Raw genomic sequence first — 25,342 nt, forward strand, 5'->3', positions numbered from 1 at the left:
TTGGAAAGTTGGTGGTTTGCTCCTCGCTTGAACGTGCAGACTGGAATAGCTATCCATGGGCAAGATACTAAAGCCTGAGCTGACGCACAGTGAATTGTGTGAATGTGAAACAAGGTGCATATACAGAAAAAAGCACTTTGAATGACTCTTATAGAAAAAGCATCGCCAGCTACAATCCAACCGGTCAGTTTTACATGAGTCCTCGTGATGTTGTTTGCCAAAGGATTTTTGTATTTTCCTTTCTTCTGATGATCATGATGCACCATGATAGTATCATTGTGCAGAGTCACACTGCGTGGGGATGTAAAAAATGTCAGCTGTAAAAGTGTGATCTGGCTCACTGAATCCCAATACCTGAAAACCGATTACACATTGATGGACACATTTATTTATTAATGTACTGTTTTTGGTGTACTGAAACTATTTAGCAGCTACCATACTTTATACACACGATACCTGAAAGCCTGTTTCTCTAAAGTGAAAAAATAAAATGTCCATACCCATACAAAGACAGTGGGAAGCTGTATTTTATTCTTGGTGTTTTGCAGGTTTGACCTGTGGGGGGTCGCCCAGCATGTTTCTCTTCTTGAACATTCAGGTTAATCTGATTTGGTATTTTAAGCTTCCCTGTTTCGTCATCAACTGATCCTCGTCACAGCAAATTAGTCCTTGAGTACACCGAGGTAATTGTTGTTATGAAATGACACTGTATACAGAAACCTAAATCTAATTCAATGTAAACAGTATAGTATTACTGTTACTCCTAAAATCCTTTTGTTGAACAAGAGTGAAATCTTTGATTAATTACTGCCACGATTAGTCGATGACTAATTTAATAGTCGACGTGTTGTTTGAAGCTTTGTAAGACCCCAAAAGACGCAGTAGTAGGATTTAAGAGTGTAATAACGGACCGAGACAGAAGCACTGCATGTACAAGGATGCCAGCTGCCGTTAAACCCCGAAGAAGAAGCAGCTGTGTCCGGTGTCGTAGCTGTGTCCAAATTCAGGAACCGCGCATCCCAGCTCAGTTTACAACAAGTTAGTTAGTTTTAATGTTACTCTTATTATTCTTTCTGGGTCACAAAATAAACGTTTAACATATTTTCAGGCGAGAATGTAGCTGTGTAAACCTCAAATATCTGCTCAGTTTATCAAGACACCGCATATTTTCAAAAGCGCTCCGACGTTTTCGGAGACGTCTGTTACCCACTAGCTCGATAGCTAGCCGGGAGGTCAAGGCTCACTAGAGCCGTGAGAACACCGGACTCCCGGCAAATCGTTTTCAAACCCACCACCGTCTTTCACTACTCAGGTTAAACATGATATATGAGTCACTTAGATAACTTAAAATGTTATTGTTTGGCTTTTTTTTAGTATTTTATTTGTTCCTGAGTAAATCGGTTTGGCTGAGATTAAAGTTATAGTTTTTACACAGCTGAATAAACATCAAGCAGACAGCTGATTATCAGAAGTGTGAGATGCTCAGAATTTACTCCGGTGTCCTGTTATATTTTAGATAGCAAGGAGCAGACGGCTGAGTTTATTAAACAGTTCCTATAATAAACACCTTTATTTAGAAACATCTTTGTGCATCAAATGCTATAAAATCAAAGTTCAAAGTACTTCAGTCATTACGCTGATATATGACTGTAGTTAAGATCACATCTAATCACATCCTGAAATAGTCTTCAGCAGTAAACACGAGTCGCTGCGAGGAGGAAACAGATATTTTGCAGCATTCAAGGAGGTGAAGAAATATATAAAAATATTATTATGCTCTCACACACATTCTTAGTCAGCCAGACTCATCACAGAGACAAAAGCCTTCAGCTCAGACTGTCTGGACTGGAGCTGACAGTAACTGATGGTAGTGTAAGCTGAATTAAGGCACAGGTGTCTTCAGAGTAGATCTCCCCCAGCAGGTGCACAGGTTTTGCATGTCCTTTATCCTGTCCTCCTTCTCTCACCCCAACCGGTCGCAGCAGATGGCCCCGCCCCTCCCTGAGCCTGGTTCTGCTGGAGGTTTCTTCCTGTTAAAAGGGAGTTTTTCCTTCCCACTGTCGCCACAGTGCTGCTCATAGGGGGTCATATGATTGTTGGGTTTTTCTCTGTATCTATGAAGCACCTTGAGGCGACTTTTGTTGTGATTTGGCGCTATATAAATAACATTGAATTGAATCTATCTATAAATATCACCCTGAAGCATCAAACCATATGAATTAATCTGCCTGCAAACACATTAGTCACAGAGTTTTATGGGGTTCCACTTCTCAGCTGTTCTCTATAAACCTTTACATTAAACCAACAAATGATTTGTACTTCTTATTAACATAACCACAGACCAAATTCCCCTCTGAGATCCAAAGATGATAACGGTAATTCGTTGGTGCTGTGTTGGACGTTCCTGAGGTACAAACTACATGTTGAAAACTCAGCGTTCTTGTTCATCCCTGAGCTGATTTTGAGAACAAAGTACAAAAAGGCTCATCTGCACTGGTTGATACTGCGACTCTACAACAAATGACGGGCACACCTGTAATTACATAACTGCTTCATGCAGTCTCAGTTCAGTAGAGTTCATCTTGACAATAAAGAGATAACAGTTAATGATTATGTGCAGTTAGACAAGTAGGCCACCATTAAACAGTAAGGTGTGACTTAATGATAAAGGGTAAAATCAAATCTGAAGAGGCAGTTTGCACACACACAGTTCCTTCCTGCAGCCGTCACAGCGGTGCCGTCAGATTCAGCTTTCTATAAATAAATCTCTATTTTTACCTTTTCTACTTTCATGCTTGCTTTTTAAAAAATGTTTTACTCATGTTTTCATACTACTGTAAGGTGACCTCGAGGGTCTTTAAAGGCGCCTCCAAATATAATGTATTATTATCCAAAGATTGGAATTAAATGAGTGCGTACTAAGTACACAGGGAGCATGAGCTCTGTAGTGCTTCACCATTCATTTGGTTTTACAGACTGGACTTCACAAAAACAAACTTCAACAACTTCAAGTGTTTAAAAACGGGAAAAAGGAATCTGACACCAAACAAATAAATTTGAAGCTGAAAAAACAAATTTATTCAACACATTTTTTTATTTTAAATAGCAAAACCCCGACGCAGCTCCACACGGGTCCCTCTGCTGCCCTCACAGCCCGCTGAGCTCGGGTTTGTTCACTGTCACAACAGCGCTGATTGTTGGGCTTTTTATCTTTTATATTGTAGATATTTGTCTTATTAATAATAATGATAATATAAAGCACACATAAAGCATTTGAATTGAAGTGATATTGAAGACTCCAGGCGTGTTTTCAAAATACATGAACATGCACAGACCTAGAGGACGAACATTTTTATAAATGTCATTTTTAATTTGGAGCCAAAGAAATGACATCGCCCTAACATCAGCACACTGTCAGCCACGATGGTGTCTCTGTGAAGAGAATACTGTTTCGATTTGATTTATCCTTTAGTACCACAGTGACACAGATGGAGTGTTTTTCCTCTGGTGAAGTGACATGCAAAATAGTTCAATGTAATACAAGAAAACGAGTTAATGACAACTTTCTTTCTCAAGGTCCAGGGTTTCCAGGATGAATCCCCTTTCTTCATCAAGGGACCGTTTTTAACTCCACAACCATAAATCGTGTTCTAGCTGACTGGATTCTGAAGGACGAGCACACTTGGATCCCTGCAAACACTCCAGAAAAGAAGCTAAAACCATTCAAGCTAAAACTGATCTTAAAACGCAGACTATGAACCACAGGCAGTGTCTAACCTAGGACACACCAGTTCTACATGAGAGGAATATCTTCACAGCTATGCTGTTTGAAGTCTGATCCCCATGTTTTCATAAAAGGAATGAGGTGGAGAACAACAAGAAACACATTTAAACAGGTCCACAGCATTCCAGTTAAATGAGGAACAAAGACATCGGGTCAGAACAGCTCCTGAGTTCAGTGTCGAGTTCAGACAGACCGTCAGTCCGCTACAGTGTGGAGAGCAGCAGGCCTGTGCACTCTTCAGTCTCCTGCTGTGGTGCACAAAGCCACCCTCGCTGCCCACCAACCTCCTCGCTCCAGCGTTAGTAAAGGCTCCAGGCCTGCTGATGCAGATAAAGTGATGACGAGGACGAGGTGGTGAGTTTGCGAGGGCCCAGCTGCTTTCCACACGCACACATTCAGTCCAGCTTCTCCTTCTGGACCAGCTTAGGAGCGTCTACAAAGTCCCGTCCATAAAAGAGGATAAGCCCACCGGTTACTGCACTGGCTGTTCCCCAGAACAGGACGTAAGCCAGCGTCTCAGCCCACGTGTCACCTGACAGGAGACAACAGGTCGAACTGCGTCAGTGGAGGAAATTTATTTGCATTCAGTTTATTGCAGTTAGTCTTACCGGCCATTAGAAGGCAGATTATACACATGGAAAAGGCAACAACCATGATGATGGGCAACTAGAAGAAAGAAAAGCGGCATCACATTAAAGACGTCAGAAAAAGAAAATGTTGTGAGTCAAGCTTCTTGAGCTCTTCTTACTGTCAGAAACTTCCAGTCCTTGGGGTCTCGCAGTGGAGTGGTCCAGTCAGCTTCATCGACAGCATAGTTCCCCAGAAATAAATCGATGGAATCCTGCAGGAAAAACAGCCCACCTGAACTCATCATCACAGGTACGCTCTTCTATATGAATTACAGTTTTAACTTTGAAGTCTTTTTGTATGCAGGTTTAAGATTTTACCGATGTCATTACTGATCTGTAGAATGCAACAAAGCAACGAGGACCACACTGAACACAGCTTAACAGTTTTTGTCTCTGCTTACAAAAGAGCAACCAAAGATGTCTTTAAGGGGATCAGCAGTTATTTCACTGAAGGGTGTGTAGCTCGTCGAGGTCATGGCTTTAAAAGAGTGAGACTGGACGTGTTTGAAGACTTTTCACCTCTCATCAGAGGCTCCTTCATTCTGGACTGTTGTTAAAAGAAGTGGGGAACATGGCCCCGTCTCTGAGCTTTTCTGAGCTCATATTTTTCTCATGTTAAACATGTTTCCATGTTTGATTCGGACTAAGAAATATGGCTTAATGAGATCTGCAAATCACTGCATTCTGTTTTTATTTACATTTCACAGTGTTGTCCAAATCTCCACAGCATCAGTGCTGAGCCCTGCTGCTCACGGCCTGATTTTAAAAGAATACGTGCCTGTAAAGCGAACTCTACCTGCAGCGGTCTGATTACTCATAACATGATGATTATGTGAGAGTCATTAGCAGCTTGTATTATTGTGATATTGCTGTAGTATCTGATGGAACAGATTCATTTCACTTTGCAATATGGCATTCACACTATTCCACACTGATGAAGTAGCACATAAAGGACGACCTGAACCCACCAGTGACGTGTGGTCAGCAGAGGTCATCATAAAAAAAAATAATGATAATCAAATAAATGAAATCGTTTCTTTATCGAATGGTTTGATCTATGAACTATTTTTTATGAAACAATCTGATTGCACACACTCACACAAACTGTGCCCTGCCATGCAACGAGGCACTGATAGGGGGCGCTCGTGAGTCCATGGTGCAAAAAAGGAACAAAGGGTCGGTGTGTGGACTTCATAAGTAAAGGTGAGACCATAATAAGGTTAATTTAAACAGTTTGTACGTGTAAAGAACGCTGATATGAAACATGACCTGTTAACTGCTGCCAATCAAATGGGAGGAAGGACCGGCTCAGGGCAGCAGCAGGTAGCAGTGGTGCTTCTGGTCTGCAGCAACTCCTGCTGCTGTGATCATGTGTTTCTATTTGATAAGGCAGTCGTCATTGCTGCGTTAGACTCCACGGAGCATTTCCATTCATAATTAATCTCTCAACATCTGTCTCAACCGCTGCCGCTGTGCACTGAGGCAGCTACCACTGACTTCCCACTAAATGAATGCAGAAATCAGGTATTGAAATGCTACTAAAAAGCAATATCAAATGTCCAGAACAGCAGCAGCTGCTTCACCGGCAGCACGAAGGCAGGAAGTGCCTCTACTAGCTGGCTGGAGCCAAATGGTGAATAATTTACTCTGTTGGGTTCATATATTTGTAACTCTGACTCTGGTGGCTCAGCCATGAAGCTCGTCTCTGGTACCCACCTGTCTAAAGCCATCAGAGAAGTTGTTTTTGTAATATCGGATCATCGAGTTCCAGCCGTCCATCAGCAGTCCCCAGTGTGTTCTCTTCCCTGTCCTGAAATATGAACATGAAATTCAGCACCATTAAGAAAAGCAGCAGCATTTACAGCTACTTTATCATTTTAATAAGTGTTAAAGTACAGAACTCACAGGAAAATGAAGGAGCTCAAGGACGGTCCGAGAGGAGAACCTATCGCCAGTTAGAAACTTTCTTTAAGAGCAAGATCCAATTTGGGTTTTTGGTTTTGCCCTCGCAAACAAAACAAACTGTAATATTCTGATGATGTGCGGCTGTAGTGATCTTTAAATATTAGACTTCTCTGCAGGCTAGAACCAGGTATTAACCAACAACACTAACCAGCAACAGCTGCAAAGACCAGGCAGGACGCTCTTCCCAATCACATCCGTCTAGGTCTCGCTGTCACTGCCCTCATCAGCACTGAAGTCTCCCAGCATCACAGCAGAATGAACACCCTTGAGAACCTCGCCATGTCCCAGTAGCCAGCCTCGAAAGCTGCGGATCAGTTCACCAGGGCTCCTGCTCTTGCCCACTGCCCAACACACAATGGACCCAACCCCTACAGCATCTCCTGTGGGTGTCAAACCTACAAGAAGGCGGGTCATTTCCTTCTTCAAGTTGGCAGAGAACAGTGGCCTGGCCACCAGGCGTTCTCCGTCAAGCTCCCTCTCCACGCCTTGCTCCCAGGTTGGGACCCCGATAACCCTACTCTGGTGGTGCCTGTTTTCGGACCCGGAGTTAGCAACATCCCCCAAGAACCCGAAGAGGAGAGTCCTGGCCCCTAGCCCTGCCAGTGTAGCAGAAATGATGAGGATGATGATGCAGCAGCAGCCGTTCTTCTCTGCGTGAGTAGTTTAATGTTGTTCGTGTGTAATTTACGTTGAGTAGGCTAACCACGTTATTACATTAATGCATGTAAGGTGAACTAGCAAACATCATCATAGCTACATGCGGCTGTCTTCTTGTTTGATGGCAGATACTCCCTTCACCCTGGCCAAAAAGGCTAAAATGACCAAAGAAAAAGTGGAAAACAGCTGAACATGAGAGGTTTTTGGACTTTGTGTGTGTTCTCCATTCTTTAAGCACCGGTTTGAGCACCGTTTAAGCACCGGCACCGTTTCAAAAGTACTGGTTTGGTACTGGTATCGGATAAAACCTAAACGATACCCATCCCTAGTGAGGAGTTCAGAGGGTCTCAGAGTACTGTTGCTTCTCCTTGCAAAGAGGCCACCTGGAGGAGGTGGCTGGGAAGAGGGAGGTGCTGCCATTCTTGCTGCCCCCAATTTGTATTTTTAAGTAGGAAAACAGTTTTTCCGTTGGGTCTGATGCTGCTAGTGTCTTCCTCACAGTGAGACATAACATGTTCATTAATTACTGGTACTGTTCTCGATAATACTCAAAGCCAAGATGTTGGTTTCGTATTGAAACTGGAAAAGTTTGATCGGTGCATCCCGATCTACAATCCACATTATTTTGGCTTTTCTGGGAGCTTTTACTGTGTGTTCAATGAACACATGAAAAGCATCACCGTTCCCTTTTTTTTATTGCAACTCTAAAGACTCCTTATATTTTAACTGAGTACAATCGACTGTAGCACAAGTCAGAAACAAAACGCTAAAAGGAAATAGCTACTCCAAAGAAAGAGTGGGTGGTTGCTTTCACCTCATTATGGAAGAGACGACTGTCAGTTCTGATGGCACAACTTGAAGACAGGTAGGGCTAAAACAAAAACCTGTTAGCATGTGTTTGCTGTGAACACTCACCTTGTGAAGTCAGTCTTTAAGGCACCAGTTCCAGCATACTGCTTGGCACAAGCGTCAGCATTGTCTGCCCAGGCTGTGTGTGAAACACAGAAGAGGAGGCAGAGCAGGTCATTTACTAATCAGAGAGTTCGTCGTTCAAGCCCTGGCTACTCCAGTCTGCATGTCAAAGTATTCTTGAACGAGACACTGAACCCTGAGACGCTCTCTGATGCATTCACTGGAGTATGAATGTGTGGGAATGTTCAATGACTAAATGTTTTATAAAGTTATAGTCTAACCATGAAGCAAAAATGTCAAAGAGTGCAATAAGAGACCAGTCTTCTGCTCAGTGTGTGTGTAAAACTGTGACAAAGACTAAATCATGCTGGCCAGATAGTAGCTGGGACAGAGCATATCAAACTGAAGCAGTGTTTACCACACAATGCCCTTTAGATGTCCTGTAAAAATCAGTGGATCCAAAAGGTTTTGCGAGCATGCAAAGGACCAGCTGCATATTAGGCAGGGTTTAGATATGAAAACAACAAACTCTGATTAGTTGTTACTACTCAGGCTACAGCTGTGTGAGGGAACACCCACCATTCTTGTACATCTTCTCAAAGTCTGTCTGCTCTTCAATCCGCTGGCCTATGTGGAGAACTCCCATCCTCTAAAGACACACACACACACCTTTTGTCAAATGCTCTCGAGTCTGAATGCCACTGTTTTCTAATACAGCCCTGTTTTAACTCGTTTAACCTCTTAAGCCCCAACGCCACCTGATACGGGGGCAAAAGGCAGGGGATCAGTTGGGCTTGGGGCTTAAGAGGTTATGCAAACATTTTCCTTGTTTACCTGCTGCCTTCATTTAGAAGAATCAAAGCAAATATAATCCCACTGCAAAATGGTATGGAGTTAATTTCAGTGCATTTGCAGACAGCAGTGGGACTACTTTGACTGTAAGGTGCCAGGAGGAGCACCCAGATCTGAAGAACAATCATAGACACAGCAGGGTTTCAAAAACCCGCTCAGCAACAAGTCTGCTATTCTCAGAGGAACAGGTGACCTTGGAGTGATGTGGCCTCTGTCCCTACGGACACAGCTGCAGATACTACAGTGCAAAGCAGTACAAACAGAACGTTTTGTTGTCATTGGTTAGCTTTAATGCACCAACTAAGGCCAAGAAGAATTGCAGACAGTTACATCTAGGGCAAATTAATCACGTTTCAGGAGAGGAGACGTACTCCTGATCATGATCAATGACCAGTTTATTGACATCAACAGATTGCTGCTCAACAGTCCTTCAGCTAGATGAACTCACTGATGAACTGTGTGCTCAGATACTTTTATTTGCTCTTTGATGTCATATTTATAATTTGGACAGAAGCAGATGTTGACATGATGGTGAAAGTGTAAAGAAAAACACCAACATAAAGGCCTGGGACTGATTCAGTTCCATTTCATTTATTTATATAGCACCAACAGACAACAACAATCACCTCAAGGTGCTTTGCAAAGCAAGGAAACAACCCTACAATCACACAACCCCCATGAGCAATTACTTGGCAACAGTGGGAAGGAAAAACTCCCTTTTTACAGGAAGAAACCTGCAACAGAACCGGGGGGGGGGGGCATGTTGGGGGAGAGAGGAAGGAGACGAGAGCGCCAGCTGTGAGCAGAAAGGAGGGCTTGTTGTTCTTGCAACAAACGGTTGTGTAACTCTGCTCATATAACAATCAAGTTGTGGATTTGTTGCCCGGACACTGAACTGTGCGCTGTTGGACCCAGGACCCATGTGGCTGTTTATGTTCCTCCCACTGCTACCCCACAGCTCACAGCTGCATGGGACATTATTCACTCTCCCATTGGCCGGTTACAGACTCAGCTTACAGCCTCTCTGGTGACTTCAAACACGTCACTGCCAACTTCACACAATATGTGGTCGGTCCCGCCAGGGGGGAGAGACTTTTAGACCTACTGTATGCTAATGTCAGTCTCCTCTGTACCCCCACTGGCTGGGTCAGACAAAAGCTGATTCAGTTCACCCTCCACTATGCGCCTGTTGTGAAGAGGGAGCCTGTGACCACAGTAGTATTAGGAGGGGGTCGGAGGAGGCCTCAGTGGAGCTACAGGGCTGTTTTGTGACAGACTGGGAGACTGTGAGTGTTTCACCGACTACACCTTCCACACCGACTCCACTGTCCCAGCTCAGACATTGTTATCCAAATAACAAGCTGTGGGTGACGAGGACATCAAAGCCCTCCTCAACGACAAGAAGAAGGCCTTCAGACTGGACAATAGAGAGGAGGTGAGCATGGTTCAGTTACTGAAAGGTAACATCAGACAATAATTACTGGAGAAAGCTGGAGCAGAACAGCATGAGCGAGGTGTGGAGTGGCATAAAGACAGGGGCTCCTTAAAAGCTGGGGCCGGTACGTTCCAAGCGATCTAAGCAGGTGACGTCGTGAGACTGCATCCCAGCGATTGGCTGGTCAGTAGCGTCACTCGATGAGTCATGAGAGCGTCTCGTTCATGAAAGTCAAACCTGCCGTTCTTGTAACCCGGCAATGAGGGAAATACGAAACAAAGCCACGGTCCCTGAGTTTGACGAAAAGCCAGAGACCGAGCAGCGGGTATATCGACGCCTCCACTTCCACCTTTTTTGTACCATTCATGTTGCATACTAACTACGTTACAGGATGCTAGGCAGCAATGACAACAACCAGGCACATTAGGTGCTACTCAAGTGTAAGGAAAAACCAACTGTGGTGAGCCATAGCAAGCTGATCAAAGTAGGTCCGATTAAAAAGGGGCTAATGTGCTCAATGTGTTTTTCAACAGATTTGACACTGCAGTAAACGCTCAGCCACTCTCTCCCTCTGTTCATGAGTCTGAGTCTGCAGAGGCTCCCAGTGCTGAAGACGTCCTGCCCTGGTCCTGTACCAAAGTCGACACATTCCAGTGACCCCAGGATTGCAGACCTGTGTCACTGACTTCCCAGGCAGGCCTGGAGGACGCCATCATCTACCTGCTCAATGGTGTCTATGCACATCTGGACCAGCCGGCGAGCACTGTGAGGGTCATGTTTTTTGACTTTTCCAGGCGTTCAACACTATCAGGCCGACCCTCCTGGGTGATACGCTGACAGCGATGCAGGTGGATGCCTCTCTGGTGTCCTGGATTGCTGATGCAACATTGTGTGTCAGGTGATCAGCAACACAGGGACCGTCCTCTCTTCTTTCCTCTTCACCGTGTACACCACAGACTTCAGCCACTGCACAGAAACCTGCCATCAGAGGTTTTCTGATCATGAATGCATCAGTGACAGTGAAGAGGCAGAGCACTGGGGGAAGTGGGTTGAAGTGGACATCGTGGAAGACTACAAGTCCGTTGGAGTACATAGATAATAACCTGGACTGGATTAAAAACAACACTGCACAAGTGGTTAAGGTCTTTTAACATCTGTCAGACGATGCTGTCTGTTGTGGCAGTGCCATCCTCTATGCTGCTGCACGCTGGGGGAGCAGGCTGAGGGTCACAGATGCCAAACACTCAAACTGATCCGTAAGGCCAGTAATGCTGTGGGGACGGAGCTGGACTCCTTAAGGTGGTGTCGGAGAGGCGGATGCTGTCCAAGATGAGGCTGGACAATACCTCCATGACATGCTGCCCAGTCACAGGAGCACGTTCACTGAGAGGCTGAGATTACCCATAATGCACCACTGAACGCCACAGGAAATCATTCCTGTCTGTGGCCATCTCCCTGTACAACTCCTCCACTGATACAATAGTACAATAGCGCACATCCTCTGCAGTGAAAGTAACGACGTTTTATAGATTAGAGTAAAATGTACACGATATATATTTAATCTCTGTAATATTGTGGATATTTAGACTCGAGCTAGTTCAGTCTGTTACTGTTCTTATCGTCTCTGACCACATTGTTAGGGATCAGTGAAACCCCAAACAGACCAACAACCTGAAGGAAGCATTAAAGCAGAAAGTGGCCACTTCAAGGCTGCTCAGACTGAGCACAGTGCAAACAGGTTACACAGATTTGAGCCTTTACCTTTATACAGGCTTTGTATCAAGGTGTAATGTGTACAATTAATCATCACCAGTTAAATAAAGCAGTATCATGTTCGTATCAGTATCACATGCTGTTTATTTATTTGTGCATTCTTTCTGTTTACACATGAAAGCACTTCTGTAATTTGGCCTCTGCACACGTACTGTGTTAGATTTTAAACCAAATAATGACCTTCAGCTCAGATTTAAGGAGTTTAGCAAAATTATTACATTAACTGATTTGCAGTTAATGAAAAATGAATTCCAGCAATCTAAAAGGAAATACGGTCCAATGGAAGCGAGGGAGCTCGAGGACGGGTCGAGAGCCCAAATAAACCACAGAGCTCACCAAACCTTTAGGGTAACCAGCTCAGCCATCAGTAGAATTCAGAATTTAGCTTGCAGGGGAAAAGCAGACCAGCACAGCTCAAGAGCAGTATATGAAAAACATGGTTGTGCGTTGCTCTACCTCAAAATGTCGGGGTCCTTTCCACTGACTGGAAAAACTTCCTAAAACAGGCTGGATTCCTGTTTTTGTTAAACCCTTGAATCACTTTAGTCACATACTGACTGTTGGGTTTAAAATCCTTGTGGTGGTGAACAGAAACAGAAAACATGACTCATACGTCTAAATGTGTGTAAATGTGCTTGTACAGTAAAGTACTTCAAGGTTTCCTGATGGTGCTGAAGGATAAGCAAGTTCTTGCATGTGAGAACCATTACGCATTATTATATGTGACTATGCATTTAATACCTGCAGCTGTGACTGAAGAGAGCGTCGGGCCAGCAGGCTCTGGATGACATTTGTACGATCCAAACAGTCCATGCAGTTGCTCCGAAAAGTTCCCTCCTGATTTAACAGCACCTTTCCATCTGCATCCACTAGGAAATATCTGCATCCATATGCACAACATTACTTCTCATGAAGAGTGTATTACTATTGGACAGACACAAGCTGCTCTACTAGCTCACTGACCCAAAGTCATCCTGCATTTCAGCAACCATGTCCAGTAAGATCTGAAGGCGGTGCCACCTCATGTGGCTGCACTCCTTATGAAAGTCAAAAGCTATGTACCTAGACAAAAGCGAGGCTTTAATTACCTGAGGAAAGCAGGATGTCGAGTAAATGCCAGACAGATGAAGCCTGAGGCTGAATTAGTGGTAATCTTACTTGATCAAGCCATTACCCAAGTTTGTGACCATGTTGTCGAATGCCAGCTCCAACGGCTTTTCTGAGCCTTTTTGGTTTATCTGTGAAAGAACAGAACAAATAAAACAAAGAGCCTTTGCAAACGATTGCATATGGGTATGTGTGGGTTTGCTGTTATTTCATTTGACTGTGAGGTTATATCATGGTCTTGTAAATGCAAAAATCAGTAGCTAATGGATTGTTCTCACCAAGTTCAAAGTGACTTGTCTTCCATAGAGGATGATCTGGGAGTCAAAGTGTCTCTGGAATCCGTCCAGCTACGACAAAAACAGGAAGATTTCAGAAATGAAGATAAACAACAGGTATTTGTTTTTTCACTTGAATCTGCATGTAAAGAACTTACATGGTTGACTGTTTTGCTGATCTGTGGTTTTGGTTTGTACCTGAGATTAGGCCTTTGGGACCAGTAGAAGGGGATGGAGCCTCTGGTCTGCAAACACACCATTAACAACGAGAATTTGAAATCAGAGGAGAGACCCAGAGAAGGCAGAGTTTCTGAAGCGTGTCTACAGGATGAGCCCATGAAGCTCTTGGTCGCTCAAAAAGACCCAACTGTGGAGACATGTATGGCTTGAGATATTAACTTTAATAGATTAAGCTATACATCCATACGTTACATTAAACCAGCGCCTGTGTGAAAATAGCTGAAATATCCAAACAACATGAAGGGTCCCATATTTGATCAAACACATTGTCCCTACTATGTAACTCGCATGTTAGGTAACCCAATGACACACATTCCAGTACAGTCCACTGTCTCTGAGGTTTAGATGGGGCCTTGTCCGTGATCCAGTTCAAAAGGACGCACTTGCTTGCACAGATGTTAACAGCCTGTAAAGCTGCTTTTCTAATCTCCCCGATTTTGTCATTCGGAGCAGCAAACACGACGGGTTCAGCGGCAGCAGAGATCTGATCCAGGTCACACTTTATGAACAATACTGCTGTATTTTTCTGCATGAGCACAGACAGTGAGTGAGGTTGTCCACCTCTATTTTACACTTAGGGCAGAGTAAGGCCTGAGTTATATACGTGGGCTCGGTGTGAGACTTGCATTTGGACTGCTTTTACTTCATTGCACTCAGATATTTAGCATTCTCCCAGACTTGGTCTCAGGTGCCTTTGCAGTGATTTAGATGTTAATCTGTTGAATTTCTGAACACGATTTGTCTTCAATCATCCAGGTAAGTAAATGCCACACTCGCTCACAGGTCACCTGATGAAACGCTTCGTCCAGATGAACAGAATCAACTTTTTGGAATTTTTCTGTTTCTTTTTACATTGTTTTTAGAGTAAACTTTTTTGCACCCTGGGAAGCCAACAGACTGAAGGAAGCTTTTGGACCCATGTTCCTTCACTTACTGACCATTTTCCTATTTGCTATCGTTGGTCTGAACGGCAGATTTCATGTAATCTCTGCTGGAGCACTAAGTGTTTGGCTCACCTGAACAAAAGAAGCCTTTGCACCGTTGTACTGCACTATCTGCTCTGTTTCCACATAGTTAGCAGCGTGTCCTTCTGAATCAATGCCTACAACAAAAACACACAAACACACACAAAAACTGTTGACAAACTCGGTTATCTGAATCCTTCAAAGTCATGAGGAGCTGATTAGCTTGTCACTGACTTGAGGTGCAAACGCACTGACTCCACTATGTTCAAATGACTCGTGCGCTCGCTGCATGTACCCACCTGCAGTTAAGCAACGTGTGCGCTGGGCCACTTGAACAGGTGGAGCCAGGCTGTGTCTGCTACACTGCTCAGGTGGATAGTATGTGTCAAACACAGCAGGATCCTCCCAGAACAACAATATCCTTTCTGTAAATTCTTCTAATCTTTTTAGTGTTGTTATAAAAACAGAAGAAAATACCACAAAATGCATTTACTGAGAACATTTCTTCAGAGACATAAAGCAGCCAGAACATTCGGTCAGGGCTCAAAGTAGGGCTGGTTTCTAGAATCGATTCGATTTGAATCTGGGAAATTTTGCCTCAGACAGTCAGAAATATTATAACTCAGATCTGTACATTTACATCTTTTTGTATCTATAAAAAGGAAGCTGACACTTTCCAGACTTTATCAAAGGTGTGAGCGTCACAGCAGAGGCCTTTGTGTCAAAGCAGCTGAAGATAAAACAGAAACACATGAAGGAGATTTTCCTGTTCTGGGATTTTATAAAAGTATTCTGCAGTCGATCAAAAACGAAAGAAAACCATTAATCAACAATGAACATCACCTCTGACGTTACAGCGGTTTGATTAGAGACACGGCGTTTTGCATTTTGTATAATTTTAAAAAGTTTAAATTTGTTCAGAAGCCTGTTGAACGGCAGAAATTAGGTTTTCTTAGTAAAAGGAAAAAACAGCGGCCGACAGCCTGTAAACAACGACAGATTGGTGCGTAACAAGCAAGCGAATAATGAAGAAAACAGATTTGTAGACGGGAAACTGTTGTTGAAGTACACAGAGAGAGGGAGAGAGCTGTGCATGACGTGCAAAACAGCAAAAGTCAGAGTGAGTCCATGACGATGTTTATGTGAAGCTTAGTTTGGATCAATGTTGTTTGGAGAGAGATAAACTAACAGCTTCTGAATCAGCGCAAAAAGGGCGTGAACATAAAGCTCGACCCGCCGACACATCAGAGTCAGCGAGCTTTCAGCCCCGACCGTGTCCGTGGCGTCGGTGAGAAAGTCACAGCTCACTGATTCTGATCCGTCGGCGGGGCCGCGCTGTGTGTGTTGATATTTTGTGAGGTTTCACCTGAGATTCTGGCGTTTTGGGCAAAATAAATTCATATTAAAAAAATCTGGATTTTAATGACTCGATATCACGTTATCCAAGCGAGAATCGATTTTAATCGATGAATCGATCATCAAAACCCAGCCCTAGCTCAAAGGACATAAATTACCTCGGACATAGTAGCGGACCCCTGCTCTGAAACAGCTCCTCCTGGAGATAACGCTCCACTCAAACACCTTTCCACTGATGCAGCTCGACTTCACAGTGATGACTGATTAGCACGTGTTAAGGACACAACAGTGCTGACAGGAAACATCACCACATGTAGGGATATGATATTAAAGACTCATTGCCAAAAAAAATTGAGTATGAAACATTTGTAAGGTTTACTCAAGTTTAGTCTAGTGGTGCGAAACATCTACACTGCGGTACATTTTTAAACAACGTCCTCTGGATGTTTTTATTGTTATGTTATTACTCATCTGATAGTTTTCTGTCAAGAAGAAGAAAAAGGTGCTCCAGCAATCACAACAAAGCATTTAGAGCGCACAGACCAGTCTGCTTCAGTGGTCATTAAATGACACCGTCCAGTTCCACTTTCACAGGTAACATGAAAGCTGCCATTCACTAAGGAAACAGGAAAGGATACAGCCGTGGACAACAGGAAACACAAACATGTGCAGCTGTGAAAGGAGAGCAGCGGTAAATGTTTCTATGTACAGCAGCAGAATATTTAAACATGTTGAAATGAAACTGTCTGCTACAGGCGGACCTTCTCCACAGTTACACATATTTTGGAAAATGAAAAATGGACGGTGAGCTCAGCAGCTTTGCTTCTGTATAGAACTGCAGGAGACAAACTTATTAGCTGAAGCCGTTTTGCAGCTACACATCTGCTGTTTTTATTTTTCCCGATGACACGATTCACTGAAAACAGCATCAACTCCTTAAGTCGTCTCGCCGACTGACTTGAACATTTCAAAGTTTCCATGACACAAGCTCCTTGGTTACGTTGGCTACATGTACCATCGTTTTCCTGCTAAATCGTAAAATGTTGCTGGAGTGAATTCACCCTGGTGCCTCTGCCAGCAGGTAAATGATCAGTACATTAGGAATTTTCATCAGATGAGAGGGTGCTGGAGCTCATCATCCTACCTTGTTTTGTGCCACACTTTTCCTCACTCCATCACTTTGATGGTTGATGTTTTCCTCATCAAGTCATAGAAATGCTTCTAGTGTGTTTTGGATTACTGCAGCCTTGCCTCTCTTCTTTTCTTAATTGCTCACAATGAAACAAACTCTAGAGCCTTATGGACTGAAGGGATTTCCTTCACCATGCTAAATGTTTTCTTGTGCTTTTTATAATCTTCCTTACTCACTAAATAATTGGATCTTACCTCTGGCTGTGCTATGAATTCTCTCAACAAGTGTCCGTTCCACACAAATCGCTGATCTGCCTGAAACAAGAACAGATACAGAATTGCAAATCAAGCCGAAGCTACTATTAACTGAGATAACGTACAGTCCTCTGTCCTAAACCACCCCGTTCTTTATATTTTGTTAAGAAAACAGGAAATAGGTGCAGCAATTTATTGAAACATATTCTAGCATAAATGATAACACAGCTCATACTGAGTTCTTACAGTCCTAACAAACTTGAAAGTCAATATTTGGTATGACCAGCTTGAGTTATCAACACAGTTTCAAGCCTCTTCAGCAGCTTCAGGAATGGGAGGCAGAGCCTTCAGTTTTCAGGCCCCTCTTCTGTGGAACCAGCTTCCAGTTTGGATTCAGGAGACAGACACTATCTCTACTTTTAAGATTAGGCTTCAAACTTTCCTTTTTGCTAAAGCATATAGTTAGTGCTGGACCAGGTGACCCTGAATCCTCCCTTAGTTATGCTGCAATAGACGCAGGCTGCCGGGAATTCCCATGATGCATTGAGTTTTTCCTTTCCAGTCACCTTTCTCACTCGCTATGTGTTAACAGACCTCTCTGCACTGAATCATATCTGTTATTAATCTCTGTCTCTCTTCCACAGCATGTCTTTATCCTGTCTTCCTTCTCTCACCCCAACCAATCACAGCAGATGGCCCCGCCCCCCCCTGAGCCTGGTTCTTTCTTCCTGTTAAAAGGGAGTTTTTCCTTCCCACTGTCGCCAAAGTGCTGCTCATAGGGGCTCATATGATTGTTGGGTTTTTCTCTGTATGTATTATTGTAGGATCTACTGTACAATATAAAGCACCTTGAGGCGACTGTTGTTGTGATTTGGCGCTGTGTAAATAAAGTTGATTTGAGTAGTTCTCCAGGCATGTTGGAGAACATTCAGAGATCTTCTTTGGATGTTTTGCTGTCTTTTACACTGTTTACACTGCTTCAATAATGTTGAGGTCTGAGCTCCGAACAGTGTTATGTGAGGTTTTCAGGTATGATTCTCCTGGACTGGAAGCATGTTTGGGGTCAAATGTAAAATGCTGCTGTCAACAAGATGTTTTCCAGAAGTTCTTATATAGTGGAGCAAAATCTGATGGTGCTTTTCTTCATTCATAATGCCATTGATTTTGATAGCTGCAGACACTCACTGTTGGACCTCTCTTTAGACCTCTGAGTGCACAGCGATGATAATAAGAGCCAAATGTTTGGATTCATCACTTCATGAGACTTGTTGATTTTCAATCCTGTTCTCGTGTGATTCGGCATACCTCAGCATTTTCTCCCTGCTTCCCGTCCTTAACAATAAATTCTTGACAGCCACTCTGCTATCATTCCTGAGGAGGCTTTGATAAACAGGCTCAACTGACAATCCAGACGCATGTCTCATGTCCTGTGTCCAGGTCCTGTAGCTTTTACTCTTTCCTCTATTCGGCCTCTGATTTTTAAGAAGCACCAAACAGTATAGGTATGTTTAAGAGCTCTTTGGCAATCAACTTGTTGGTGCAAAAACATTAAACGGTGTTATCTTTGCCATATTCAAGTAGAAATGGGAACAAATGATGTTGTTTTATGATAGGCTGCCTAAACAGACTTTAATTTAAAACTTGTTCACTGCTTAGTTGCCTTTTTGTGTGTAGACACAACCCAGGTTCATGCCGTGAGTTAGGAGCCTGAACTATTGCTCAAGAGCACTTTCAACACAAAAAAAGAAAATCAGAGTCTGGCTCCTTGGAAGCAAAGTATATAGAATTTTGTTGGATTTCCATATTATGATCATTTATCGCTGTGTGTCCAACATGTTTAACCATGATTTGATGGTCTCACCCTACCCGAGGTCAGAGATACAAGCTCTCCAAAGTGCTGCTCATAGGGGCTCACATGATTGTTGGGTTTTTCTCTGTATCTATGAAGCGCCTTGAGGCGACTGTTGTTGTGATTTGGCGCTATATAAATAAAATTGAATTGAATCTTCCTCGCTCACACTTGAATGAATTAAACAAGTGCAGCGTTAAAAAGCTTAACTTTGCTGGTCAACACCCTGTTAGTGATAACTGGTACATGTGGAATTAGTGACTGAGACACGTCCATATTTTAACAAAAAACCAACCTCTAAACCAGGGGCCCCCAGGCCTCGAGGGCCGGTGTCCCTGCAGGGTTTAGATGTGTCCTTGATCCACAGCTGATCTAAATGGCTAAATGACCTCCAGAGGCCTGGCAATGAACTAATCATGTGACTCAGGTGTGTTGACCCAGGGTGAGATCTAAGACGCCGGCCCTCGAGGCCTGGAGTTGGACACCCCTGCTCTAAACCATTATTGAAAAAAGAAGTGCTTCCAGCTAAGCCCTGAACTGCAGCCACACAGTCGTCCAAATACACAAACAGTTCAAAGACTTTACATCAGAAACATCTTACCCTCTCCAGAAGGCTCATCTCCTGAAACTCTGGGCTGGTGTTTGCCAGGCGCTGCAGAGTGTGTGTCAGATCATAGTCGGTTGCAAAGTAGAAACCGTCTGCATGAAGCATGCTGTTAATCATGGACAGGAAGGTCTTGTTGTCTTGCATCTGCAACAAGAAATAAATCCAGCAACAAAGCAAGAGATACACACGAGCCGATAATACAACCTGGGTGAAGCAGCTGTGATCTCTGCTTGAGCAATAATGTTTCACGTAAGGAACATCTGAACATGCGTACAAAGGCTACGTTCACACTGCAGGCCAAAGCACATCACCCTATGTGACCCGTATACGACCGTGCTGTGACAGTGTGAACGGCACGAATCCCATATTTTCAAATCGGACCTGGGTCACTTTCGTATGTGGTACTGAATCCGATACATATCCGATGTTTTAGAAAGCGACTGCTGTTTGATGGTCATGTTGCATGAAATCTGTCTTTTACGCTGACACAAGACAGACGCCGATTATCAGCTCCGGAGAAGACAAGCGAGACAGCACGGCGGTAACTGGAGACGGAGCGAGTCAATGGACAGAAACTGAGGTTTTGGACTTGATTAGCATATGGACAGACAATTCTATTCAAGCTAAACTTGAAGGGTCGCATCGTAACCGGGCTGTGTTCGGGGTTAACTCTATGCTCAGACTACCAGTTGGGATTGTTACAAAGGAAATGAGCAATACGTTTTTTTACTTAAACATTTAAACATAATACAACACAAAGCAGAGCGCAGCAGCCAGTGCAAATCTTTGTTCACTGGAACAAGTTTAACTACTTTGAAGCTTAATATTCTAACGTGACATCGTTTTAACTCTGAACAATAAAACAATTTTTTTTTTTAATGGAGAGTTTATTGAACCATCTGACAAATTTGCTTAAAAAATTAATTCAATTAATTGAATTTTAACTTCAGGAACACTGTTCTGGGAGTGCACTAACTCTCCAAAGACACGCCCGTGGAGATCACTGGTGTCCATCAGTGAGAAAGATTATCCACACGCTCGTTCTCGATTCTTTCACAAACCATAATCATTACGGGTCAATCTTGTCGATTGGACGTCCCAGTAAATTTAACTTCCTGTCAGATTGTGCAATAGAGGAGATGTTGGGCCGTAGTACACAGCACAAACCAAACACATTAGCAAAAATACTTCAGGGGTCATTTGGATTTGTTTTCTATCCACAGGACACGGGGACCTGACAGGCACCGAGTGGACCATGAAGTCATGAGCATACCAAAGTATCTACCATCAAATGTGAGGCCAACACGTGTGCTCCACAGCAAAGCCTAGCTAAAACTGGGTCAACAGCACATCCATCTCAAGCTCAGCAGCAAATCTGTAACACAATGGCTGAAAAAAGACAAGACGGTGATGCAGTTGCTGCATTTAAAGTTCAAAACTCTCTGGACTTTTAGATTTCTGTGTATAAACACGTGGCTGCAAACCTCAGTGAACTGAAGGAACTCTGTGAAGAAGACAAAAGTCCTCCACAATGATGTGTTTCCTTTGTGTTACTGCTGTTAAAGGTTGTTCTGCTAAATTCTACTAAGGCGCAGAATCAGAAGACACTACCTGGTTGTCTGTGAGGTGCAGTATTGTCTTTTTATAGGAGATTACGTCAAAGTCCAGAGCCTTCCACACAGCATGGCCCAGCAGATCTCCCACCTTCCTCTTCTTTGTGATGACAACCAGGTACATGCCTTCCAGAAAAAGGAGAAAGCAGAGCAAAAATGCACTGGATTATCCAACTTCCAATATTTCACAGTAGAATAATGTATCTCCATACTGTGTGCATGCTGATCTTACCTGCCACTAAGCGTATAGTTCCCATCAGTCCACATATTGGCCTGGTCTCAGCTGATGCAGGGACATCCTGTCTCACTGAGAAGGGCGACAGGGACACAACAATGGTTTTTATGGACACAGGAAATATATCTGTAACATCATCAAAGCTGGGATTATAACTAAGGAGGCCATCTATTATCGTTTCATGATCTACTCTCCAGACTTACTGCAGCCCAACAGAGAAAAGAAATCAACTGAAGATCAGAGAAAATCTTGGCACTCCCACAATTTCAGCCCACGCCAAAAAAGAAATAACAAAACAATAACAACTAAGAAGGAAAGTATCCTCAAACGTGTTTAACACTTAGCCACACATTGTCTTCAGAATCAAAATACTCTGTGGATGTTATGTGGTCAAATATCTTATGTATGCAAACGCGCGGTCCAACTTCTTATCTGGTGCACGTCTTTTATTTTGACAGCGAACGCGCACCACTTATGTGCAGCCCATTTATACAAGCGCTTTTAACTATGCTTCAAATCAAACATTCACACTCTGATGGATCAGAGAGCAACTTGGGGTTACTATCGTGCTCAAGGATGTTTAGCATGCAGACGGGAAATCTAAATCACTATCTGCCAAATCAACTAAATTTAATGGGAGATGTTTTTGTTTCGTTTTTTATAAGATCTAGAAAACATTTCCTATTTTAATGTTCACACAAAATACAGTTTAGCTAGATATACTGAAGTGTTACTCAAAGTGTCTTTCTTATTGTATTTTTATATGTTTTTATTGTACTTTTTATATTCCTGTTGTACAGCACTTTGTTTAATAAATTGCTTTATAAATAAACTATGGCTCAAATCAGAATCAGAATACTTTATTGATCTCTAGGGGAAATTAACAGTGCTCCAGTCCAAACAGTAACAAAAACAGACAATACAGGAAGTAAGAAATAGCACAATAAAAAGTGTCTATCAAGACTGGCAAAAAAATCTTTTGAATTTTATAAACTTCCTTTAATTCCATATTTAAATAACAATAAACTTAAATGCCATTTTGAGCTGCAGCTCAGCATGTGGAGCCGATCATCTGCTACCTGTGCTTCAGTCTACATGCCAAATATCCTTCAGCAAGGTAGCGACCCGGGCTGCAGTGTGACTGTTAGATGGAAAGCGCTTACACAGAAACAGCTGCGGGGTGAATGAGGCAGGTTGTGTAAAGTGCTCAGGCAGAGCAGAGCTGTCCATTCACCATAACGAGCAGAGGTTTTCTTTGGGCTTTTCATTAAAGGTTTAAATGGTCTCAGTCGTTTGTTTTCTTCTACATTTTTAGACAGCATCCCGACCTTTGGCAGGGGGCGTGTCCATTTGCTTACCTGTTAGAGTCATCTCAGTTGACACCCTGTCAATAGCCAGGACATCCACGGAGCCATCATCACAAGCTTCTATGTAAAACTTCTCTGGTGTGGTGCGCCTGATGCGAAAGACAAGACCCGGTTTAAAAGCCACCATGAGCCCGTGGGCAGCTCACATTAGCAGCGCTGAAGGAGCCGGTTACTGCTCTGGAACATGGCTCCATCACATCTTCTAACCTCGCTTAGAAGCTCAGTTACTAAGTTGCGTTTGCTCGCGTCCATATTTAAATGTGTTATTTAAATGTGATTAGAAACAACTGAAATTGTTTAAAAAAACAAAACAAGTTGGGATAAAACGGACGTTAGCGTCAGCTCCTCGACAATTAACGAGAAGCTGACGGAACGTAACTCAAACGTGTCGTTGTAGTTACACTCCTACTAAAGACGGGCACGCCTCTCCACGCAGCGTGGACCGTAAACCAGGCTGTGTGATGTTACTGTTTCGTTCTGCAGCACTTACAAGCTGAAACTCTGGAAGGTGTTCGCCATCTTTGCTCCCGAAATCTCAGTGACGTCAGGCTACTTCCGCCGTCAGCTGTGAGCGCGTGAGCGAGCTCCACGTGCGGCCGGACACCGGAACAACACGGTTCTGTAGAACAATAAGCAGCATTGGTTAAAATGCCATCTTTACATTTCCAGTAAGGCGTTAATGTAACGCCTTACTTATGTAACGCGTTACTGGACTACATTTAGTTGTGTAGTTGCGTTACAAAAGTTCTTCAGGCGGATAGAAAGAAAAAACGTTTTGTCCTTCTGCACATCAGAGCAAAGCAGAAGCAAATTTTAATTTCTTTGTAATATTTTGAGCGTTAAGGAATAACAGAGACGGCTTCGACCTCAGCCATCGCTTAATTTCCGGAACTGGACATAAAGACACCGGCACAGCACTCAAAACACTGCTGCCCCCTGGTGGTCAAAACCGTGTGCACCAACTGTTACTTCATAATGTTCCTCCCCCTTTAACTGAAACTACTCTGTAGTTTAATTAGTAAATAAAATACCCATATAAAAACTTAACCTTATATATATAAATATAAAACAAACCCCACAAAATTAACTCAAATTTCACTCACTACTAATTAACCAGCCATCCGACAGACTTCACTATAACAGTAAAATCCTGTCAGCGCCCCTTCCTGTTATTATCAGTCTCTCATATGCTCCAGAGGTCTCCTGCTTCTTTTCTTTCCTTTTTTCCTTGAAAGTTTGCACCGCTCACCACTCTCAGGGGTGCAGCAGGCCTGTGTCTGTGTTCTTGACAAGTAATGCGGGACTTTGCCTCATGCTCAATGTCAGTCTCCATATGTGGCCACCACAGGTAACTTCTGGCCAGGCCCTTCACGCGGCTCATTCCCGACTGTGATGTAGCTGTTCCAGCATGGGGCAAGAACGCCGTTCTGGTATCACCACCTTCATCTCATGAAACAAACGTATCAATGCCTTATGATCCATGATAATCATAAACATCCTGCCATACAAGTACTGATGGAGATACTGTACACCAAATATTACAGCTAATCCTTCTTTATCCGGCTCTGAGTAGTTCTTTTCTCCTACACTCAGTGTACGTGATACAGACACAGTGGGTTTCTCCTCACCATCTGGCATGCAGGGAGGACTCCAGTGCAGAAAGACACAATTTGTGTCCCAATGGCCGTTCCTTATGGGAATAATTTATACTGGGACCTGGAGTGGAAGAGAATTTGACCTTTCCATCGAAATTCCTGTTAACCAACAAAGTAAAGAAAATGTCTTTTGAAATCATTCATCGTTTATACCCCACCAGAACTTTTCTTGTATAAAAAAGACGCTGATGTTAACGGTTCATTTTGTTACTGTCTCACTGCACTAATCTTTTGTGGACAGATTTTTGTACTTTTGTTGTTTCTTTTATTTATTCTGACTTCTCTCTCTGTTGTGGGAAATATTTTTTTGATTAATCTGCAAATAGGGCAAACACATTTTATTTGATTAATTTACTCATTTTACTGGCTAAAATTCACAGACTTCCATAATGTAAAAGCAATTAAAACTCTAAACCTATGCTCCTGTGATATCGTGTGATTCAACCCTTAGCCTGTGTCTAACTGTTAATAAATGTAACTCCCTGACAGTGTCTTTGGCTTATTTAACTGTTTGAGTTGCTAAAAAGTTTTGGTTTTTTTGTTAAACTTTATTTATCACATTTTAGACATACAGTTAGGTAGAACAGGAATCACATAAAAGATGACATTGTGGTGTTACAATGAGGAACAATGAGAGTGAAGGGACAGTGAGACTACAGTGAGTACAAAATAAAATCAAT

At 43.0% G+C, this 25,342-nt stretch overlaps 1 protein-coding gene across 3 annotated transcripts; it reads right to left on the reverse strand.

Moving 5' to 3' along the window:
- Positions 1 to 3,075: 3,075 nt before the first annotated feature.
- sacm1lb (SAC1 like phosphatidylinositide phosphatase b) lies at positions 3,076 to 23,770 on the reverse strand. 3 transcript variants are annotated; one of them, XM_085290524.1, is made up of 20 exons: positions 23,498 to 23,770; positions 22,999 to 23,096; positions 21,638 to 21,712; positions 21,404 to 21,531; positions 19,787 to 19,936; positions 17,337 to 17,396; positions 16,589 to 16,622; positions 16,109 to 16,210; positions 14,646 to 14,731; positions 13,548 to 13,634; positions 13,393 to 13,461; positions 13,166 to 13,245; positions 12,971 to 13,069; positions 12,749 to 12,887; positions 8,527 to 8,596; positions 7,951 to 8,023; positions 6,130 to 6,223; positions 4,533 to 4,625; positions 4,393 to 4,450; positions 3,076 to 4,316 (listed from the first exon to the last, which is right to left on the reverse strand). In XM_085290524.1, the coding sequence occupies exons 1-20, from the start codon at positions 23,524 to 23,526 to the stop codon at positions 4,180 to 4,182; spliced, it is 1,761 nt and encodes a 586-aa protein (XP_085146650.1). In that variant the 5' UTR covers positions 23,527 to 23,770; the 3' UTR covers positions 3,076 to 4,179. The 3 variants fall into 3 exon arrangements, 2 of the variants coding, with proteins under 2 accessions (XP_085146650.1, XP_085146648.1); XM_085290522.1 differs by having other exon boundaries at positions 22,999 to 23,551; XR_014894314.1 differs by having other exon boundaries at positions 4,235 to 4,316; positions 4,533 to 4,645; positions 22,999 to 23,551.
- Between the last annotated feature and the right edge of the window lie 1,572 nt (positions 23,771 to 25,342).

The sequence above is a fragment of the Mchenga conophoros genome, linkage group LG11, assembly GCF_057382185.1.
Source record: "Mchenga conophoros isolate Kocher_MC1m ecotype Shallow Benthic linkage group LG11, M_conophoros_male_GT1.1, whole genome shotgun sequence".
In the NCBI taxonomy this organism is placed as follows: Eukaryota; Metazoa; Chordata; class Actinopteri; order Cichliformes; family Cichlidae; genus Mchenga; species Mchenga conophoros.

Excerpts from the sequence above, each read along its gene's own strand:
- sacm1lb (XM_085290522.1), bottom strand. The coding sequence starts at position 23,134 with ATGGTGGCTTTTAAACCGGGTCTTGTCTTTCGCATCAGGCGCACCACA. Across the intron at positions 21,713-22,998 it reads AACTGAGATGACTCTAACAG|TGAGACAGGATGTCCCTGCA; the intron begins GTAAGCAAATGG and ends CGCCCTTCTCAG. Across the intron at positions 16,623-17,336 it reads AATTCATAGCACAGCCAGAG|CTGCACATGTTTGTGTTTCC; the intron begins GTAAGATCCAAT and ends CTCCTTTCACAG.